Genomic DNA, 20,461 nt, shown 5'->3' with positions numbered 1-20,461 from the left:
CTATAGTGGAAGAAACAGACACCATGTAAAATATAACAGTATCAAAAAGACAGACTACAATTTATCATTCCTTGATCCCATGGCAAATACTGAAAGCACCATCACTCTGACAATACATACTTCAGGTTCAGTGCCAAACCTCAGATTGTTTTGTCCATTTTAATTTTAGAAGGAAAAGAGATCAGAGACTCAAAATATAAGTACATGTAATCCAATTGTTAATTAAAGCAATGTAAATATTCAGAACAGTGCCTGTAGATGATAGCAGCAAAAACCTACGAGGCATCTTAGAGACAAGTAATCCAAACCTAAACATATATACATAGAACTAATCCCACTGATTTACTTTACAGCAGCCTTCCTCAACCTGGGGCGCTCCAGATGTGTTGGACTGCATCTCCCAGAATGCCCCAGCCGAGCTGGCTGGGGCATTCTGGGAGTTGTAGTCCAACACATCTGGAGCGCCCCAGGTTGAGGAAGGCTGCCCTAGTTCCTTGAGTATTATGTGATATAGCTATGTGAAATCAGTTGTAATAACTCACATATGTTGTATTCAAATGTTTAATTGTTTGTTCTGTTGTTATGTCTTGAAAATACAATAAAATATATATTTGCAGAAACACACACTAAAACAACTACATCCTGGAAGCTGGGAAGCGAAAGCCAAATAAAATATGTCAAACATTGCTGGGACATCGTATTGTATCATTCAATGATTGCTGTAGTACTAAAGAGAAGGCAAAAGCTCTTTACACGGCATGGGCAAGGATGCCTGTGTTATATGCCGCCTTCAACACTCTGTAAAAGCGATTGCCCAACACTGCTCCAGACAGAATGTCAAACGAAACGAAGACACCTAATTCTTTTATGCAGAAAATAGTTGGGGACTTCTGTTTCAAGAGAATCATACTGAGGGAAATCATGAAGGGCATACAAGAGTAAATCAGCCATGATGCACATTGTTAACGGACTATGGTGGCACTTTGAAAATATGATTTAGGAGAAAAGCATATCCATGCAGGAACTCTGCCACCATGCAGCATTAATTCGAATGAGATCAAGATACAAGGCACTATCCATCAAGAAATTCATGGTTGTTTATTTGTTTAGATAGCATTTTAAAAACAAGTCCGTGAATATATCACATCCCACATTCAGTCCTCATATTTAACCAGGCAAATACGGACAGATGGATTCCTGCATTGAGAAAGGGGTTGGACTCGATGGCCTTTTAGGCCCCTTCCAACTCTACTATTCTATGATTCTATGAGTCTATGAAAAACCCAAAGAAGATTTCTCTAGGAGAAATTTTAAAAATGGACCAGATCTAGCCATATACTATGGGCATGGAAGTTCCCCTATGAAAGCCCTATTGAAGCAGCTGTGACCTGCAAAAGAACATTCTATTGGGTTTAGGTTAGAGTATGTGTAACATTCCCAAACTGGTTACAGAGCAAAACATGCTATAATAATTATATCTGTAGCGGGAAAGAAAGATTTCTGTTCCTCAGAAAAACAACTGCAGAAGATACCTCTTGTTCATTCTCAAAGCTCCAGCCCAGCCTGCCCCAAGCTGTCATCCCCAGAAGTGTTGGGCTACATGTCTTAAAACCTCCAGTCAGCATGCTACCTGGGGATGATGAGAGTTGTGCTCCATCACATTTGGAGGAGAACAGGTTGGAGAAGACTGGGTTAGCCTATCTAGTTTTAATAGCTACACACAGTGTTTCTTTAAGTAGCTTTCCTAGATGCCTTTGGACTCCAAACTCAAAGCCATCAGCCCATCCTGGGGCTACAGTAAGTATTTGCAGAATATAGTACAGAAACAGGTGTGATACCTACATCAGTCCTCAGTTATTCTAGAAGAAGAAAAAATGTGTCAACATTGGCTTTCTCATCACATGTCCAGATTGCTTGAAAGAAATTGATGAGTTCTTTCCCCTTTTTGGATTTGTTCTACTGAGGACATCCACCAAGACCATAAAACCTTGGTTTAGCGTTAACATGGCAATTATGAAGAGCTTGTTAGCAGTAATTCATAGTGTGATTATGTGTAACGCACACACACACACCACCTTCTGTACTCACCCAAATGGGGATTAAGAACAAATTATCTGCAGGGGAACGAAAAACAATGAGGACAGAGTAGATCAACAGAGACCCTAAGGGATTATTTTAAAAGTTTTGATATTTGGAGTAAACATCCTACCACTTTAGAAGAGCCTCAGGGGTTCCATCTCAAACTATTTTTTTTTTGTGATAGAAGTTTGAGTTCACCAGGCATTCAGGGACTGCAGTTACCATCAACTTTAATCTAAAGCAGGGCTGGAGGAACTCAGGCCTGGAGGCCCACACTCTCTTCCCCGAATCCCCATCTTCTTTCCCACAACCCCCGTTCATTTGCTTATTTCCTGGCTGACGTGTGGTTTTCCCCCACTCCAACTGTTGAAATGCCTCTTCTAAGCAGGGCCGGTGCTACCATTGGGCCAACTAGGCAGCCGCCTAGGGCGCAGACCTCAGAGGGGCACAGTACTGCCCTTTAAGGGTCACAGTTTTATACAAATTAGCTGTTTTAAGAAAAAAAACATTTAAAAAGGAAAATATAACTCTTCTTGAACAGCTAAATCAAAGTTGGCAATTTGGGGGGTATGTGTGCAAGTAGCTTGCCTTGCCTAGGGCGCAAAATAGTCTGGCACCAGCCCTGCTTCTAAGGCTTAGTTAATGACAGCAACAGCTTTAAGGTAAAGGCTGGGTTCACACATAACACTAAGCCATGATGGGTTGCTAACTACTATGCATCACGGATTATGCAAACAGCCCGTTCTGTAGAGCGTGGCTTCTCAGAGTTGGGTGTTTCAGCCGATTAACCCATCATACGTGGCAGAAACATCCCACAGACAAGACATGAATTGCCAGAAAATAAACCATCATGTCTTAGTGTGTTGTGTGAACCCAGCCATTATATATTGGATTTTTTTACCCTACCCCTTTTGCCTTTTTCTGGAATATTTGCAGTGTGTCAGAATAGGTTTATGCAATGCAGATCATTGAGACAATCACCTATATTAAGTACACCTTTTGTGTAAATAGTAGCTTTTACAGGTAGGGTAATCAAGTCCTTTGTTTTAGGGCAAGCGTTTACTGTTTTTAAGTTTTGTAAACCGCCCAGAGAGCTTCAGCTATGGGGTGGTATATAAATATAACAAATAAATAAATAAGTAAATTTGCAATACTTGGACAGGTTTTGCAAGTCTTTCGTTGGGTTTTTCCCACTGGTTGCAACATCAATCCCATGGTTTAAGAAGTATTAAAAGCCAGGCTTTTAGTAGCAAGGTGTGTCATTAGCTGGGTTCAGACCACATGATAACCCACACTCAAGGGTTGAATATGGGTTTAAAGGTTGTCGTTGAAACGTGGGTTGTTGTTGAAACATGGGTTTTCGTGTTGACTGAATCCACAAACAACCCACAGTTCACAACCCAACGACAAACCATTGGTTCTCTTTATGGGTTGCTCGTGGGTTAACAAGCATCCATTTACTCTTGTACAAGCCCAGCTAGAGAATCTCAGCAAAGATAATGGACACTGGAGTTCTATCCATCACTCCCTTGCGGCTTTTAATCTACCAGGCTGACAACAGTTTGGCAGGATAAGTCTGTGTCTCTCACAAAGGAAACCTGAGCCTAATTTTTAAAAGGGCCACATTTTTCCTATGCTGCCTCAAGCTCAAGGTTGCACTACTCTCTAGTATCCAGTCTTCAGGAATTTCATCACAAAGAGTACAGTTCTCATGGTAGGCTTGCAGGTTCATTATTATCATTATCCTTATTTAAGGTTGCAATAGCTTTACCTTCTATGATTCTATACCAATGATTCTATATGAATTCTATACATAGATTTCTATGATTCTATACCAAGTCATTTCCCCCAAATCAGCTTGCACATTAAAAAAAAAGTCATGTATGTGCCAGGTGGCTTTCTCTTAAATAGTGTGTGTGTGTGTGTGTGTGTGTGTGTGTGTGTGTGTGTGTAGTCTCCACTTAGCCATAGACCAATGCCTATAGGTCCTTTGGTTTAGCAACTACGTGTCTGCGCAAGAGAGCACATTCAGTAACACACTGCAGATTCAGGGTGATCATGAATGAATATATGACGCTGCATTGGACCAAGTCAGAGCAAGGATCCATCTAGCGCAGCATTCCCTTCCATGACTGGCAATGACTCTCCAGCACTTCAGATGAGATTATTTCCCAGTCATACTGCCGAAGATCCTTTTAATCGGGGATGCCCTGGTTTGACACTGCAACCTCCTATATGCAAAGCACGTGGTCTCTCATTGAGTTATGCTCCATTCCGTAAACCTGACTACCTGCTCTGACTGTATGAACTTCTGAAGCCATTGAGATGTCTACCCTGTAGTGTGGTGCTGGTTATGGTTCTTCATGGGTTAAAGGGACAATTGGAAGGACAGGTGGAGTTCAGTAAAGGAGGACCTTATCTCCTCTGGTGCAGGCACTTCACTCTCTTCTTCTGCGTGGCTCCTGAGGTGGATCTACACTTATTTAAAAAAAGTTACTGAAGGGTTACGATTACTGTTTGGGACACAATGCTCATCTTTTAATGTTGTATCTTTGTTGTTTTCTGCTTTCTATCGATATATACTTTCGTTTTTCACATTGTAAAAGTGTTGCAGGATGTCGTATGTGCCCCCTTTCTTCGTTATCGCTACGTCTATCTTAAATTTCAAACCTTCAAACCTTGTGTTCTAGCCAAACGTTGACCTGGGGGCATGGTCTGTTGATTTCGGCGCCGAAAACAACAGTTGTTCCTGTGCAGAGATCTTAGAAAATGGAAAGGGGGGAGGGCGAAGGCAGGAGAACAGGAAGTGGGCGGATCACTGAAATGAGCGACGAACAGAAACTCCTAGCCCCTGTCTATACGACAACGGGATTGCTCCTCGTTGAATATAAACCTGAATTTTCATAGATTCGAATCTATGCAAAGAGTAAAGGTGCAGTGGGGATGTCATGAACACCTGACACAGGGGTGGGGCCTGATGGTCTCCCCACTCGGTTGGCCCTCCAGGTGCCATTCACTGAGCTGCAGTGCTCTTCATGCCTCTAACCTTGTGGGGATGGCCCTGTATGTCTGCCATTTTGTGCAACATTAAAAATACTATAATTATGGAGCTGCCATCTTACATAAAATTGGTGGGTCACCACCTTGCGTAAAAATGGTGGCTCGCGGGGCACTCCAGGAATGCTTGTTGCACCTTCCGGGGCTCGCACAGCCTGTCAAGTGGCAGCAGTGACTCCATGAGCACTCACCAAGTGGAGACTACATACACACACACACACACACACACACACACACACACACACACACTATGGACATGAGAGAGTCCTTCTATCCCCAATTCTATGCATGTTTAGACAGAAAAAGTAAGTTGTATTAGGTAAAAGCTTGATGCCTACATAGGGTCAGTAACGCAAAGTTCACCAACTGCTCCGTACAGTTACCACATAGGATTGGATCCAGATTTATGTTGGGCCAACTGTGCTGGTAGAAGTGGGCTTCTCTGCCTCTCCTCCCCACAGCAACCTCTCCAGCCCTGTGAAAATGTTACCGAGAGTCATGGAACCATGCGGGAATGGGGTGAGCTGTGGTGTGTGTGGGGGGGGGAAGGAGATCCTCCAAAATGAGGCAGAAGGACCTTCTGTGAGCAGCGTCCTTCCTCTCACAGAAGATCCCTTCTTCTCGCAGGAGGCCGTTTCTGGATCCAGCGCATAATAATACATCATGACTATAGCTAACCGAAGAAGACTAATTCCAGGGAAGAAACCATGTTAGCAGCAAAAACAACCAAGTCTTACACACAGTTATTAGAGAGCCTGTGAGGCTTCCTTCCTAGTAAACAAGCAGAGGATTTGGCTGAACAAGTTCTATGGAAACCTGAACAAATAAGGTTACAGCCTATACCCCAATTTCTCCACCTGATGCACCATTTTGAACTAACTACCTGAAGACAGATTTTTTTCCATCTATCTTTATGATTAGCTAGGTGTCAGGGCCTCCTTGGTGGTGAAAATGTTTCCTATGGACTTGTGCTTTACCCCTTCTGTACAAGCATTCAGGGTGCTGCTTGAAGACCTTCCTCTTCAATGCTGCCTTTAACTGAAGTCACGACTAGCTTAATTGTTTCTGTATCCTTGCCAATATGACAAATATATCTTTGGTTTCTTGCCTTTGCTATTGTCGTACTTCACTTTGTGAGGGACTTAATAAAACAAGTTGCACAAGAAACTTCCTAATGAACAATCAGCTTGCCCGTTTCTTAGAACTGGCACTGATGTGGTTCACATATAACCGTAACTCATGGTTTTTTTATCACATGGTTTGTTGCCCTACTTAGGGTTTGTCTGCCAGATGATAGAATAAACATGGTTTGTTTTCTCAATTTTGGGGTTGTTTCCCTCCTCTTTTGCCTGCTCTCTCTCTCTGGACTCCAAATGCCTATATGGTGCTCTAGTGCAGGCAAGTGGCCAGTTATTTTGATCACTCTAGCCTGGCAAAGCAACCCAGGGTTCTGAGTTCTCACATAACAACAACCTTTGGTTTAAACAACCCATAGTTTACGACCCAGCAACAAACCATGGGTTTTCTTTCTTTCTGGGTTTTTCATGGTTTCTTAGCATAGCTGGGTTTGCACAACACAAAAATCCAGAATTCAACAACCTGTACCATGGGTTAGTGTCATATATGAACTCAGCCAGTACTGAAAAGTTGGACTAAATTACTCTTTAAAGGCTCATGAATCAGAAGCTTATAAAGAGAACCAGGACTAATTAGTGCAGAATTACCTTTTCACCATTTGGATTATATTAAAGTCTGTAAGTGCCTTGATAACACCATGGATTTCCTCCTCAAATAAGATTATCCTCTTGTACCCAAGAACATAAATAGAAAGCAATATTGCACAAGGGAAAATAAGCGTACTTGCTCAAAAACTCTTTCTAAAGGGAGTTTGGGACAAGATCTCTGAGGAATCTTTTTGCTGAAAAGCTATTTCTGCCTCAGGTAAACATGTTGGGAAATAAATGGGTTGATACAATACCCTGTGGATCCATGATATGGAACACCCTGTGATCCATACTTACCTGATAATAGCAGCACCACAAATGAAGTGAAGTCTTCCAACCAGGAGTGGAGAAGACTCATCCTAGCATCGGTTTCTGTCTCATATATCCAGGTAAAGTTCTTTGTGTAGGGCCAGTTACCCATCTCATGCAAGCAAGGGTAGTCTGATGCCCCTTTTGCATGAAATGCAGCCAGGAGGGGTGCTGGGAACACAAGATTGGCAAAGAGAGCCCATCCCAGAAACAGCGCCTGTCTCTGTTTTCTCTCTCCAAATCCTTACACAGGGTTTCAAATATGTATTAAAGGGAGAGGAGGAAACCACTGAGAAGCAGAGACGTGGTGAGCAGGGGAAGGATGAAGCACTCTCTCCCCCACCACGTCCCACTTCCAACCTGGGGTGTCTTTTCCTTCCAAATGGTGGCTATCAGGGAACCATTACGAGCATGTAACACGTTGTCTTGCTTTTATTAGCCTGCAATTGCAACTGCGGGCTTTTCAACAAAAGGGCTCATCCTTCCCTACTCATGGTTGTTTACACGTTCTTTGGTCAATATTGTGACCCTGCAGTTTTTCTTCTGTGTCTAACAACACTCTGAGTGAGTGTTTTAGAGCAGGGAACATGTGGCATTTAATTGTGAAAGTGAAAGAAACCTCTTTTTTTCTTGTGTATTTGTGCTATTCTGCCACACCACATTGCTTTCTAGAGGTTATTAGGGGTGTGTGCTCCACCCCGGAATTATCTGGTAATGGTGAACATCTGTGGAGCATTCAATCTTCCAGAGTGGAGATTGGCTGCTCCCAAACCCATCGATTAATATCAAAGCGGAGATGTGCCCAAATGGAGCTTCTAGCGTCTCCGAAATTATCCAACTGTTTTTCTGGCATCAATGCTGTGTGTGTCTGTGTCTGTCTCAACTGAATATCTCCATATTTGTAAAACACTGAGTTGGGGTGAGCGGTAGCTTTGATATTGACATCTGTGGCTAACCAAATAGGAATTGCCAGAGTGATGTCTATGTCCATGTTCTCCTAAAATTGGGGGATTTGGAAACACTGGCTGCTGATTCTGGCCATGGGTGGGGGTGGGGGGAAGGAAGCGTGTTTCTGTTCAGACCCATAGAAGTCAATCATTCATATTTCCACAGTGTGAAAGTGCTGCTGGGCTGACTGGCATTGTGAGTGAGAAAGCTTCTACACCTGAGTCAGGCACAGGCAGGCTCTTTATTTCAGTTAAACTATTACTCCTGTTGGCTGGCTGGGCTTCCAGTGTGGGTGGGTGTGGGTATGTGGGTGTTTCTATGTCCAATAGATCTGGAGGGCAACAGGTTGGAGAAGGCTGGAGTAGAAACTTCCACCAGCAGCAGTGGAGCTCTGCATCAGCAAAGTAAAGGATAAAAGCTCCATCCAAAAATGCACAGGGGTGGAGTGTGTGTGTGTGTGTGTTTAAGGGGGATAATGGTTTGAGTGAGAGGGAATTAAAAAATTCCTTAAAAAATCAAGGCACAAATGGATCTGCTACAAACTTGGCATGTCTAAAGCTCTACTTAAGAGGTATCATCATGCCAAGTTTCATCTCTTTATCTGTAAAAGTAATGGCGCTGTATTTTATTAATTTCCATTGACAAGAGCGGTTCTCTAAAAATGGGTGGTTCTCTAACGGGTAATTCAGTGGGGTGGAGTAAGGGGAGCTGCTCCAAAATCGGGGTAGAGAATCACCTCAATGAAGCTCTGGCTCGAATTTCCAGGAAGAGAAATACTCTGCACAACGCTAGAGGTTATGTCGTGGGAAAGCAGGAAAGGAAATACTCTCCATGTAGTGCTCAGATCTCAATTCTGTGACAGTGGATTAACAGCCTCATGTGAAGGGGAGCGCAGGGCTGCCCTCACTGCCCCTGCCTCTCTGCTGTCCATGTATGGGATGGGGAGGTCTGGAGTAGGGAGCCTGTTGTAGGCACATAAGCTTTTAGCACAGTCTAGATCTCTGGTCCCACTTTACAACTCTAATTGCATGAGGGGAAATGCTTAGAAAGGGCTATTGTTAGCCAACAGTCAAGGTAGACAGGAAAACATTTGGTGTGCGCTTAATATCTTTTTTCCTAGATACTTCTACCTTCCACCATCCCTCCCTCTCTTTCTCACTCACCCACCCACCCACACTTACTTATTAAAGGCGCAACCCTCTGCAAGTTTAGACAAAAAGAAGTCCTACAACTCTCAGCATGCCCCAGTCAGCATACATAACATTGCATCCGAAATCTCAAATATTTCACAAAACACTTGACATTTATACATGCATAGCGTATGACTCAGAAATTAGACAATAGTGCTATTACAATGTGTAATTAAAAGACAGAAAAAGGATGAAGATGAGAGAGGGCTCAGGAAAGGAAAGACTTCCACCTGAACATTGCTATGCCTGTAAAATTATACATATTCATGTCTAATTATATGCATCTCAATATTCTGACTAGATTAAGAAGCGCCCTGCTGGATCAGACCGAGAGTCCTTCTAGTCCAGCAGTCTGTTCACACAGGGGCCAACCAGCCGTCGGCCAGGCACCAACAAAGCAGGACGTGGTGCAACAGCACCCTCCCACCCATGTTCCCCAGCAACTGGTGCACACAGGCTTACTGCCTCGAATACTGGAGATAGCACACAACCATCAGAGCTAGTAGATAGCACGCAACCTTCAGGGCTTCCAGTTCCCCCTGCATTTCCTCTGATCACTGCCGATGAACTTACTAGTATAATGCATTCTCTCTACCTGCCCTCTTGATCCTATCCCTTCTCGCGTCTTTATCAATCTTACGTCTACCGTTCTTCCCTCCCTACTCCACATTATTAACACTTCTTCGTCTTCTGGCACATGTCCTTTTGCCTTTAAGCATGCTTCAGTCTCCCCCATTCTAAAAAAATCCTCTCTTGATATGTTTTCTTTTGCCAATTATTGCCCTATTTCTCTGCTGCCATTCGTGTCAAAAGTCTTGGAACGAGTGGTTTATTCATTTTCTTTCTAGTTCCTCGGTCTTGGATCCTTTTCAGTCTGGCTTCCATCCTCTGCATTCTACTGAGACAGCTCTTACTAAGATTACCAATGATCTTCTTATCGCCAAATCTAAAGGCATGTTTTCAGTTCTTATTCTTTTGGATCTTACTGTGGCCTTTGATACGGTTGATCATGACCTCCTATTGGCTACCCTATGTGACCTTGGATTCCGCGAATCTGTCTTTGACTGGTTTGTCTCCTATCTCGCAGGTCGCTCATTTAGCGTATGTGCTAATGGCCACTCGTCTTTTTCTTTTCCCCTTCAAGTTGGGGTGCCACAGGGCTCAGTACTTGGCCCTTTGTTGTTCTCTTTATACATGTTATCGTTAGGTAATCTTATTCATTCTCATGGCCTCCAATATCACCTGTATGCAGATGATACACAATTGTATCTCTCATCTCCCGAACTTTCTTCTGACGTTCAGGCTAGGATCTCAGCCTGTTTGTCTGATATCTCAGCCTGGATGCTTCAGCGTCGCTTAAAACTAAACATGGTGAAAACAGTTTTGCTTGTCTTCCCCCCCAAACCGTCCCCTCGCTCTTCATTCTTTGTTACTGTTATAATGTCACACTTTATCCGGTGGAAGAAGCTCGTAGTCTTGGCTTCATTTTTGATTCTTCACTTTCTTTCTCTTCACATATCGAGGCTGTAGCCAAGTCCTGCTGTTTTTTTCCTATATAACATTGCTAAGATCCGTCCGTTCTTATCTGAATCTTCTGCTAAGACCCTTGTCCATGCATTGGTTATCTCCCGTTTGGGCTTCTGTAATCTTCTTTTGACTGGTCTTCCTTATGCTCATCTGTCCTCTTTGGTCTCTCTTCACCATTCTGCAGCCAAGATTATTTTCTTGGCTCGTTGTTTTGACCATGTTTCTCCTTTGTTGAAATCTCTTCATTGGCTTCTGATCCCATATAGAATTCAGTATAAGCTTCTTTTGCTGACATTCAAAGCGTGTCATGGTCTTGCACCTTCTTATCTTTCCTCTCTCATTTCACTCTGCCACCCCCCTCGTACCCTCCGTTCTTCAAATGTTATGTTGCTCTCCTGCCCAAGAGTCTCTGTCTCTCTTGCCCGGCTTCGCCCGTTCTCTCTGGCTGCCCCATTTGCTTGGAATGCTCTTCCAGAGCAACTACGTACCACGAGTTCCATTGTAGGTTTTAAAACGCGTTTGAAAACTCACTTGTTTTCAATAGCTTTTGGTATTTTAGCTTGATTTACTGTTCTTATTACTATGATTATTCTCTTATTTCTGCTTTGTGAACCCCTTCCCCCCCTTCGTATGTTTTAATGTGATTTTAGATTGCAAGCCTCTAGGCAGGGTATCGCTGTTTTAGTTGTATATTTTTGTACAAGTACATTGTGGGTGCTATATAAATAAATAAATAAATAAATAAATAAATAAATAATAGCCATGGATAGCCTTCACCTCCAGGAATTTATCCAACCCCCTTTTAAAGTCATCAAAATTGCATAATTTAACTCTGCGCTGTGTGAGGAAGTCCTTCCTTTTATTTGTCCTGAATCTCCCACCAATCAGCTTCATGGGAGGACCCCACTGGGTTCCAGTATTTTGAGAGAGGGAGGAAAGTGTCTCCCTCTCCACATTCTCCACACACTATGCATAATTTTGTACACCTCTATCATCTCTCCCCCCCGCCCCAGTCTCCCTTTTTCTAAGCTAAACAATCCCAGCTATTATAACCTTCCCTCATAGGGGAGATGCTCCAGCCCCTTTTTTGTACTTTCCCCCGGTTTTTTAGGTGTGGCGATTAGAACTGCACACAGTATTCTAAGCGTGGTTGCACCATAGATTTGTATAAAGGCAGTATGATACTGGGAAGTTTATTCTCAATTCCTTCTTCACAGCTGCTGCACACTGGGTTGACATTTTCGTTGAGCTGTCTACTACAACTCCAAGATCTCGTTCTTGTTCTGTCACTGCCAGCTCAGATCCCATCAGGTTAGGCTTGAAGTTGGGTTTTTTGCCCCAACATGCATCACCTTGCACTTGCTTCCATTGAACCGCATCTGCCATTTGGACGCCCGCTCTCCCAGCTTGGAGAGATCCCTTTGGAGCTCTTCACAATCCCTTTGTGTTTTAGCAACCTTAAATAATTTGGTGTCATTGGCAAACTTGGAGGGGATCTACATGAGGATATGAAACGTTTTTGCAGTCATTGAACATTTTGTTTTTGAACGATTTAAAACGTAGCAGTTTTTAAAATGTTTACTTACTTTTCTCTTTCCATGGGAATGCATTCCTCTTGGCCACACTAAGAAAAGAAATCCGTTCGTTCTTTCCTCCTCTGCTAATTTCCCCTCCCACTTCCTCTTCTCTCCGAGAATCCTCCACTTACAAACGATCCAGCCAGCAGCCTCCCAAAAGTGAAACTAAAACTGTCTGCACAAAAGAGGCTTGAAAGAAAAAAATGGCTCCAGCGTTGGGCGCGGAAATTACATAAACATGCCCCCCCCCCCAGGAATGCGATTGGCTAATTAAGAACTACAGGGAACCCATTTAATACGATGAAATCGGCCACATCATACCAAATAGAATGACTTATTTCAGAGAAGTTCAAAATAAAACCCGGAGAACAGACAACAATAAAACGTCACAAACTGAATGTCATGTGGCGAAATACTACCAAACGCACACTTAAAATGGTAAGACACGTTCTAACTTGACTAGTGTAGGTCCCCTCTTGGAGACTTCACTGCTCACTCCTAATTTCAGATTATTTATGAATGAGTTGAAAAAAATTGGTTCCAATACCGATCCTTGTGGGACCCCACTATTTACTTCCCTCCATCGGGAGAATTGACCATTTATTCCCACTCTCTGTTTTCTGTTCTCTAACCAGTTACTGATCCAAAAGAGGACCTCTCCTCTTATTCCATGACTGCTAAGTTTGTTCAGGAATCTTTGGTGAGGCGTTTCGGAAGTCCAAGTAAGCAGTATCTACCAGATCATCCCTGTCTACATGTTTGTTGACTCTCTCAAAGAATTCTAGTAGATTAGTGAGACAAGGCTTGCCTTTGCGGAAGCCATTTTGATTCTTCTTCAGCAGGACCTGCCCTTCTATATGCTTACTAATATTGCCTTTAATAATGCTTTCAACCAATTTACTTGGAACAGATGTCAAGCAAACTGGCCTGTAATTTCCTGGATCCCCCCGGATTCCTTTTTAAAAAATGGTGTTACATTGGCCATCTTCCAATCCTCTGGTACAGAGACTGAGCTTAGGGACATCTTGCATATTTTTGTTAGAAGGTCTGCAATTTCATATTTGAGTTCTTTGAGGACTCTAGGATGGATGCCATCCAGGCCTGGTGATTTATTTGCTTTCAGTTTGTCAATAAGGTCGAGAACTTCATCTTTTGTCACCAGTATTTGCCTCAGTTCCTCAGACTCGCTTCCTGAGAACACCAGTTCAGGCACAAGCATCTGTCCTGTATCTTCTGCAGTGAACACCATGCATAGAATTCATTCAGCTCTTCTGCAATCTCCCTGTCCTCCTTTAGCACTCCCTTAACTCCATTGTCATCCAGTGGTCCAACTGCTTCCCTAGCTGGGTTCCTGCTTCTGATATATTTAAAGAACTCTTTATTGTTGGCCTTGATAATAATAGCAATGTGCTTATCAAAACGCTTTTTTGGGGGGCATCTTTTATTGTTTTCTTGCATCACTTTTGTGCAAGCTCGTGCTCCCTTTTATTTTCATTACTTAAGCAAGACTTCCATTTTGTGAAAGTGGGCATAAACATTTATCCATTTGAAGTATGCTACAATATATCATACGTTTATGAACAGATAATTCTGAAACAGTACCCAACCATTGTTTCATTAATGGACATAGCTTCATCACATGGCATATTAGTGTTACAGAGTGCTCTTACGTGCACTGTCATGAATATAACAAACATCAGCCTGTACTTTGGATAGGAGCTCCGAAACTGACCTACACCATCATAATTGGCTCTTTGCTCTTTTAGGTGATAGAGTGAAGTTCTGACTTCTGTCCATGATAGGAAATCACATGTAGTTCTCAATAGATATCTGCTGGAATATGTACTGTTTCAGGTTTCTATGACTAGGATGAGGAAGGGCAGATTACAATCACTCCAGAGACCAAACCAAATAAATATTTAACAGGATTTACTTTGCTTAAGAAGATTTAGAGGCGCCTGGCTCCAGCACTTGTGTTCCTTCCCGGCATCTGCATGGGAAGGAACACAAGTGCGAACTTTCCCTGCTGAGTACAAATAAACTGAATAAAAACGGGGGTGGGTGGGAGGAGAAGAACACTGCCATTCCTCCCCCTTTAATTTTTTTTGTTATTATCTGTATCTATGCAGCTGCGCAGCTAAAGATAATAAAAAAATTAAAAAATGGGGGAGAAATGCCCCATTCCTCTCCTCCCCACGTTTTTATTTATTTATTTATTTATTTTACAGAGGCTTGGGGCTGCCCCCTTCCCTGTCCAGCCCATGGCAACCAATCGGGGGCACCATGGTCTCTGGCAAGCCTCTGCTGTCCAAAAAGTCGGGGTAAGCACCCGACTTTTTTTCAGCGGAGTTTCCGGGGTTTGCCCCCAGACAGCTTCCCAATGGCGGCTGCATCATGTAGATCAGTGCTTTTCAACCTTTTTCTGACTGTGGCCCCCTTCCGACCTTGTTTCCTTCCTGTGACCCCCCTGTCCTACCGGTAGAAAGGTAGCCATTTAAATATTTCATTTTTGTAAATAGAACATGTTTTATTTATAATTTTTATAATTTATACAAAACACAATTACATAAAAAATTATACCTTAAGTATTTCTCGATCAATGTGACCCTTGTGCTTGATGACCAGAAACAAGGTTTTTATATATCCGGTTCTACTGCTGTAAGGGATAACTGACGATCACCTCTGTCCATTATGTTAAGGCGATTCCGCGTTAGGCTGAGTAAATAATTCACATGACTGAAACCTGATTCTACCAAATACGAAGTAGGAAATGCCATGAAAAACAATTTTGCTTTATCCCAAAGCTGTGGAAACTTTTTAGATATTGTACTCTTTATCCAAAAATGGTGGGGGTTTTGACTGAAAGTTACTTTGGCTGCTCTGTAGCTCTATGAGCGCCTCTTGCAAAGAAACATCAGTGTCAGCAGCATTCACAGCAAATGGATCAACTACCCAGGCTGGAATATCCCTGTCCAGCAGATCACGGAAACGAACTTCCATATCATTATAAAGCTGCTTCAGGTGATCCACATACACAATTATTTCATCATCTTTCAATTCATCACTAACCGCTGCCTAAGAGGAAAACTGAGCGAATTCTCGACGCCCAATATTGGTGGCATACAGCTTGACTTTTCCAAGAAACCCTGTAATAATCTCCTTGCTTGAAAAAAGGTCACAATTCCTGCCCTGTAGTTGTTTGTTTAACAAATTGAGCTTTTCGAAGACATCACACAGGTAAAATATATCACATTTCCTATATAGGGGAATTCACAGCCATCCTCATAGTTTTTCAGCAGAGAGTTATAAATTACTGTCTCCCCCCCTTTTTTTTTCTTTTCTAAATCGAGTCTTGGCTCATGGAACTTGCAAGAAGCTGGAAGCAAGTTCCGTTGTGTTTAACAAATGTTGCACTTTTGAACTGACTGAGCCAACTGTTCCCATTCTTATAGCGGAGGTTATCTTTTCTTCCATTTCCTTGCCTCACTTCTCTGCTCACTTCACTTCTCTGTTTTCTATTTTCTTCACTTCTCGGTTGTCTTTTCTGTTTTCTTTTCTCAGTCACTTCTCTGTTTTCTTCACTTTTCACTTCCCTCTGTGGCCTCCTAGTCTCATGCCGTGACCCCCCATTTATGTGATTTTCACCTGTGGCCCCCTTGGAATATCCTGGGGGCCCCGAGGGGGCCATATGGCTCCCAGTTGAGAAATGTAGATGACTTGCTGCTACTGTGAATCCACCCTGGGGCAAACCCTTCATGTAGACGGAAGAGGTTGGTCCAAAAAGAGACTCTAGGGTTGCAATCCTAGTCTCTCTTACTGGGGACTCAATGGGACTTGCTTCTGAGTAAATACATTTAGCATTGTGCTGTACATTTTTTGTCTTTTGCTCTACAGGAAGAATTTTATATCAATAATATTCTCAGCTTAATGCCTTCATTTCTTTTCTTTTTTTCTATTTTCTTTTAAAGTGCGCGGTCCCTGCTCCTGACCTCTATACATTCAGTTCATGGTCTGTATAGATTTTGCACCTATACAACTGTACACGTGCTTTCTGCGTGATTGGGAAGTCTGCTTTCCCACACAATTCTGCAAAACTATTATTTGCCTCTAGCCCTTTTTATTAAAATCTCTCCGATTCCAGAGCTGAGATCCTAGGATGCATCACTGTAAAACCTGGTTCAAATTCAAATTTTTATCTGTTTATGAAAGACATTTATGTAACCTGTAGGGAACTGAGTAAATTTGGATTGCACGGGAAAGTTCATGCCACAACACAGCAATGAGTTTCAACTATGCTGCAGCATCCTTTGGCCTTTTGCTGCTACAAGTGGATAAGGTGAAGCTTCTTGAATATTATGATGTGCAGCCTCATATGCCTAGTGTGCTTATGAAAAAGTAACCAATAAAAAATACCTTACGGTCATTATTCCTCTTCAGATGGTCTCCTCCACATGTCGACTAATGCATGGAGGAAGGAGCACGGCAATGCCTGTTGGTGCTCTCCCTGAAACAGGTGACCCTCTGGCTCCATGGCTGAATCTACATTACTGTAGCTGTAACATTATAGATAGCTCTGGATGATGTCAGTGATCACGTGATGTGTTCCTTATAACGTTATACAGAAAAGTTTTGTACTGTTTTACCTTTCGTTGTAACACTTCTGCGTCATTAGACTTCGTTCAATGTGCTCCGTTGTTACGATGTCTTCTGTGTCGCATTGCGAAACTAATGTCACATGATCCCTCACTGGGCTTCCTGTCTGATGTAACTTCCTCTACGCACTTTCAGTAACCGTTGTTAGAACTGGTGAATGGAATGTGTTAAATCTTTCTCATTTTTTAAACATTTTTTCTGTGGCATTACATGCAACCTACCTCGGGTAAAAACTTTTTTAAAAAAAATTATTAAAGGATGCGCATATGCGCATCCTTAACTTAATTTTTTTAAAAAAATAAGTTAAATTAGAAATGCGCATATGTGCATCCTTTAATAAACTTTTTTTAAAAAAAGTTAAATTAGAATGTGCATATGCGCATCCTTTAATAAACTTTTTTTAAAAAACGTTTTTAACCAAGGTAGGTGGCATGTAATGCCACGGAAATAATGTTTAAAAAATGTGAAAGATTTAACACATTCCGTTCACCAGGCATCCCTACACTTTCCTCAAGAGACAGACAACTCCGACAATCCACAAACCACTCTCTCTGAAGAACTCCTGCCACAAAGATTTGAAATTAAGAGCATGCGCATAAAGGAATGTTAGCTAGAGAGGCACGGAAAATACAAAAACAAGGAAGTGGGAGGCACAGAGAAAGGACAGTCTGGGAATTGCAAGGATCACAGAAATGAGGAGAAGAGACAACACAGGCAACGGGGCAATGAACAGTGTGCTCCGCAACAACGTTACAAGAAAAGGTAAGTAACGCTACTGAGCAACGGTATACAAGGTAGCGATACAAGTTACAACGTTACAAAGGCTCAAAAAATCAATATAAGCAGAAGTGTAGATCCACAACATGTGTTCCGAATGACATCTACAAAGGGAAGCCTATGAGGGTACAATTGTATAATGTGCACAAACCTCAACTCAATTGGGAAACCTGATCATGTGTGTTAATCTGGTGCTAAAAGGGTTAAATTATGCTGCAAGAAGGCGGCTACTTCAAGTGAAATATGGATGATTTGATCTGGAAGTTCCTGATTGCATGGAAGTGTGCGTAGAATTCTACACATGTAGGCTCCCCCTTACAGACATATTGTGGCATCATACACTGGGACAGCAGGCAAGACTCTACTCCTTCTTCCACAAGTTAGAGTATGGAGGAGACAGTCTGGAAAGCGCTATTGTCTGCCCAAGAGGTTCATGATAATAAGTATGACCAGTAATTGTCAGTCTCCACATGTACGTCCAGATATCATACTGCCTTTTTTGTTGTTGCTTAGAAATGAGATTAGAAGGGCATCATGAGGAACCAAACGTCCGTGGCTGAATTCCTCCTGCTTGATCTCTCCAGGAACCAGAAGATCCGTCTCTTACTGATTAGTCTTTTTTCTGGGGCCTACATCATCACTCTGGTGGGCAACACAGTCATTCTGCTGCTCATCTGGCTGGACTCCCGACTCCACACACCCATGTATTTCTTCTTGAGCCACCTTGCCTGTGTGGACATCTGCTACACTTCCAGCACAGTCCCCCAGATGCTGGCCAACCTCCAGAGCCCAAGACAAACCATCTCATTGATTGGTTGTGCCATACAGATGCATATTTTTCTGATGCTGGCTATCACTGAGTGCTTCCTCCTTGCAGTGATGGCCTATGATAGGTATGTGGCAATATGCCACCCGCTGCACTACACATTCCTCATGAACAAAACAATGTCTATCAACTTGGTCATAACATCATGGACAAGTGGCTTTTTATTGCCAATTATACATACTGTCCTCACCTGGCAGTTGCCATTCTGTGGTCCCAACCTGATAGATCACTATTTTTGTGAAATGCCAGCGATTTTGAAGCTGGCATGTGCCGATACTGAAGTTATCGAAAAGGTTACTTCGGTGGGTTGCATTTTCACCCTGCTTATGCCCATCTCCTTTATCATGATGACTTACATCCGCATCTTGGCTTCCATCTTGAAAATGCAGTCTGCACGAGGCCGGTACAAAGCTTTCTCCACATGTGCCTCCCATGTGACCTTAGTGGTGCTTTTCTATGGCAGTGCCATATTTATGTACATGAGGCCTGAATCTAGCCACTCCCCAGGTGAGGACAAAATGATTTCTTTGGTCTATAGCATTATCATTCCTATGTTCAATCCCATGATATACAGTCTGAGGAACAAAGAAGTAAAAGGGGCCTTGTTAAAAGTGTTGCAGCCATGCAAACTCTGTTGATTGAGAAACTGATTGCAAAATGGGCTACGTTTTGAGGGGCAAACGCTGCTTTGCTGCTTAGCATCAGCAAAGTGGCTACCTCATGTGCCTAGTCCAGAGGAAAGTAGTCAATGTAATGCCAATTTTTAAAACAGGATCCAGGGGGGATCCAGGTAATTATGGGCTGATTTGCTTAGAAGTTGTTCCAGATAATTTGGTGGAAAGCCTTAAAGATACAGTGATCAAACATGTAGAATTAACATGGTGTCTACAAAGATAAGTCCTGACTCATTAACATTCTAGATTTTTGGGGCATCGTATAGATAGGGTTGATCGATAGACATTATATATACTTGAGGTATTACCAGGCAGAGGGCTTCCAACACTACCAATCAAAAAGACATTTTGCAGCCATCCTGTCCTTCCCTCCTCATTTCTGACAATGACCAAACACCAGGGGCTCTTGAATAAATTTTGCCATCGTGGGATTAGAGGAATCATTGGATCCCCAGTCTAATGAATCAGTAATTGGTTAAACAACAGGAAAAAGATAAAACAGGAAGTTTGCACACTGATACAGGTGTTTTAAAATTTGTCAATAAACTATCCGGAGTTATGAGAGAGCATTGAGATGGCCAAGTTTGCAGATGACACCAAATTATTCATCGTGGTGAAAATAAAAATGAATTGCTAAGAGTTCCAACCTGGCTAAATGGGCAATAAAATAGCTAATATGTGTTGTAAGTTTAATAAACTGATACATATTGGAGCAATTTCCCCCCTAATTTCACATAGACACTAATGGCACTGTAATGTCCCCATAAACTGAAAGAGATCCATAAATGCATTGCATTTATTTCATTAGTCTCCATAAACTAAAAGAGATCTTCAATTTATGGAGGCAATGCAATAAAAATGTCAGCTCCATGTGTGGCAGCTGTGGAAAAGTTGAATTTTCATGCTAGGAATTATTAGGAAACAGATTGAAGCGAGAAAACTGCCAGTGTTGTAAATTAATGCTGTCACATAAATCTGTGGTGCGGTCACATTTGGAAAATGTGTATTGCAGATCAGAGGTGGGCAGAAGGTAGGGTGACCATATGAAAAGGAGGACAGGGCTCCTGTACAGGGCTGGTGCTACCATAGAGGCCACTCAGGCGGCCGCCTAGAGCGCTGA

General features: G+C 42.4%; 1 protein-coding gene across 1 annotated transcript; it reads left to right on the top strand.

Annotated features, from left to right (window-relative positions):
* The first annotated feature begins 9,427 nt into the window (after nt 1-9,427).
* LOC134400588 (olfactory receptor 2A5-like) lies at nt 9,428-20,461 on the top strand. The gene is made up of 3 exons (XM_063129010.1): nt 9,428-9,436; nt 18,367-19,283; nt 20,431-20,461. The coding sequence occupies exons 1-3, from the start codon at nt 9,428-9,430 to the stop codon at nt 20,459-20,461; spliced, it is 957 nt and encodes a 318-aa protein (XP_062985080.1).

The sequence above is a fragment of the Elgaria multicarinata genome, chromosome 6 (genome assembly GCF_023053635.1).
Source record: "Elgaria multicarinata webbii isolate HBS135686 ecotype San Diego chromosome 6, rElgMul1.1.pri, whole genome shotgun sequence".
Taxonomy (NCBI): Eukaryota; Metazoa; Chordata; class Lepidosauria; order Squamata; family Anguidae; genus Elgaria; species Elgaria multicarinata.
The sequence above is the reverse complement of the archived record's forward strand: the minus strand, read 5'-3'. Positions and strand labels throughout refer to the sequence as shown.

What these genes read in the sequence shown, in the direction of transcription:
- LOC134400588 (XM_063129010.1), top strand. An exon ending in GGGGCCTTGTTAAAAGTGTT is followed by an intron (nt 19,284 to 20,430) that starts GCAGCCATGCAA and finishes GTGCTACCATAG; the next exon opens with AGGCCACTCAGGCGGCCGCC.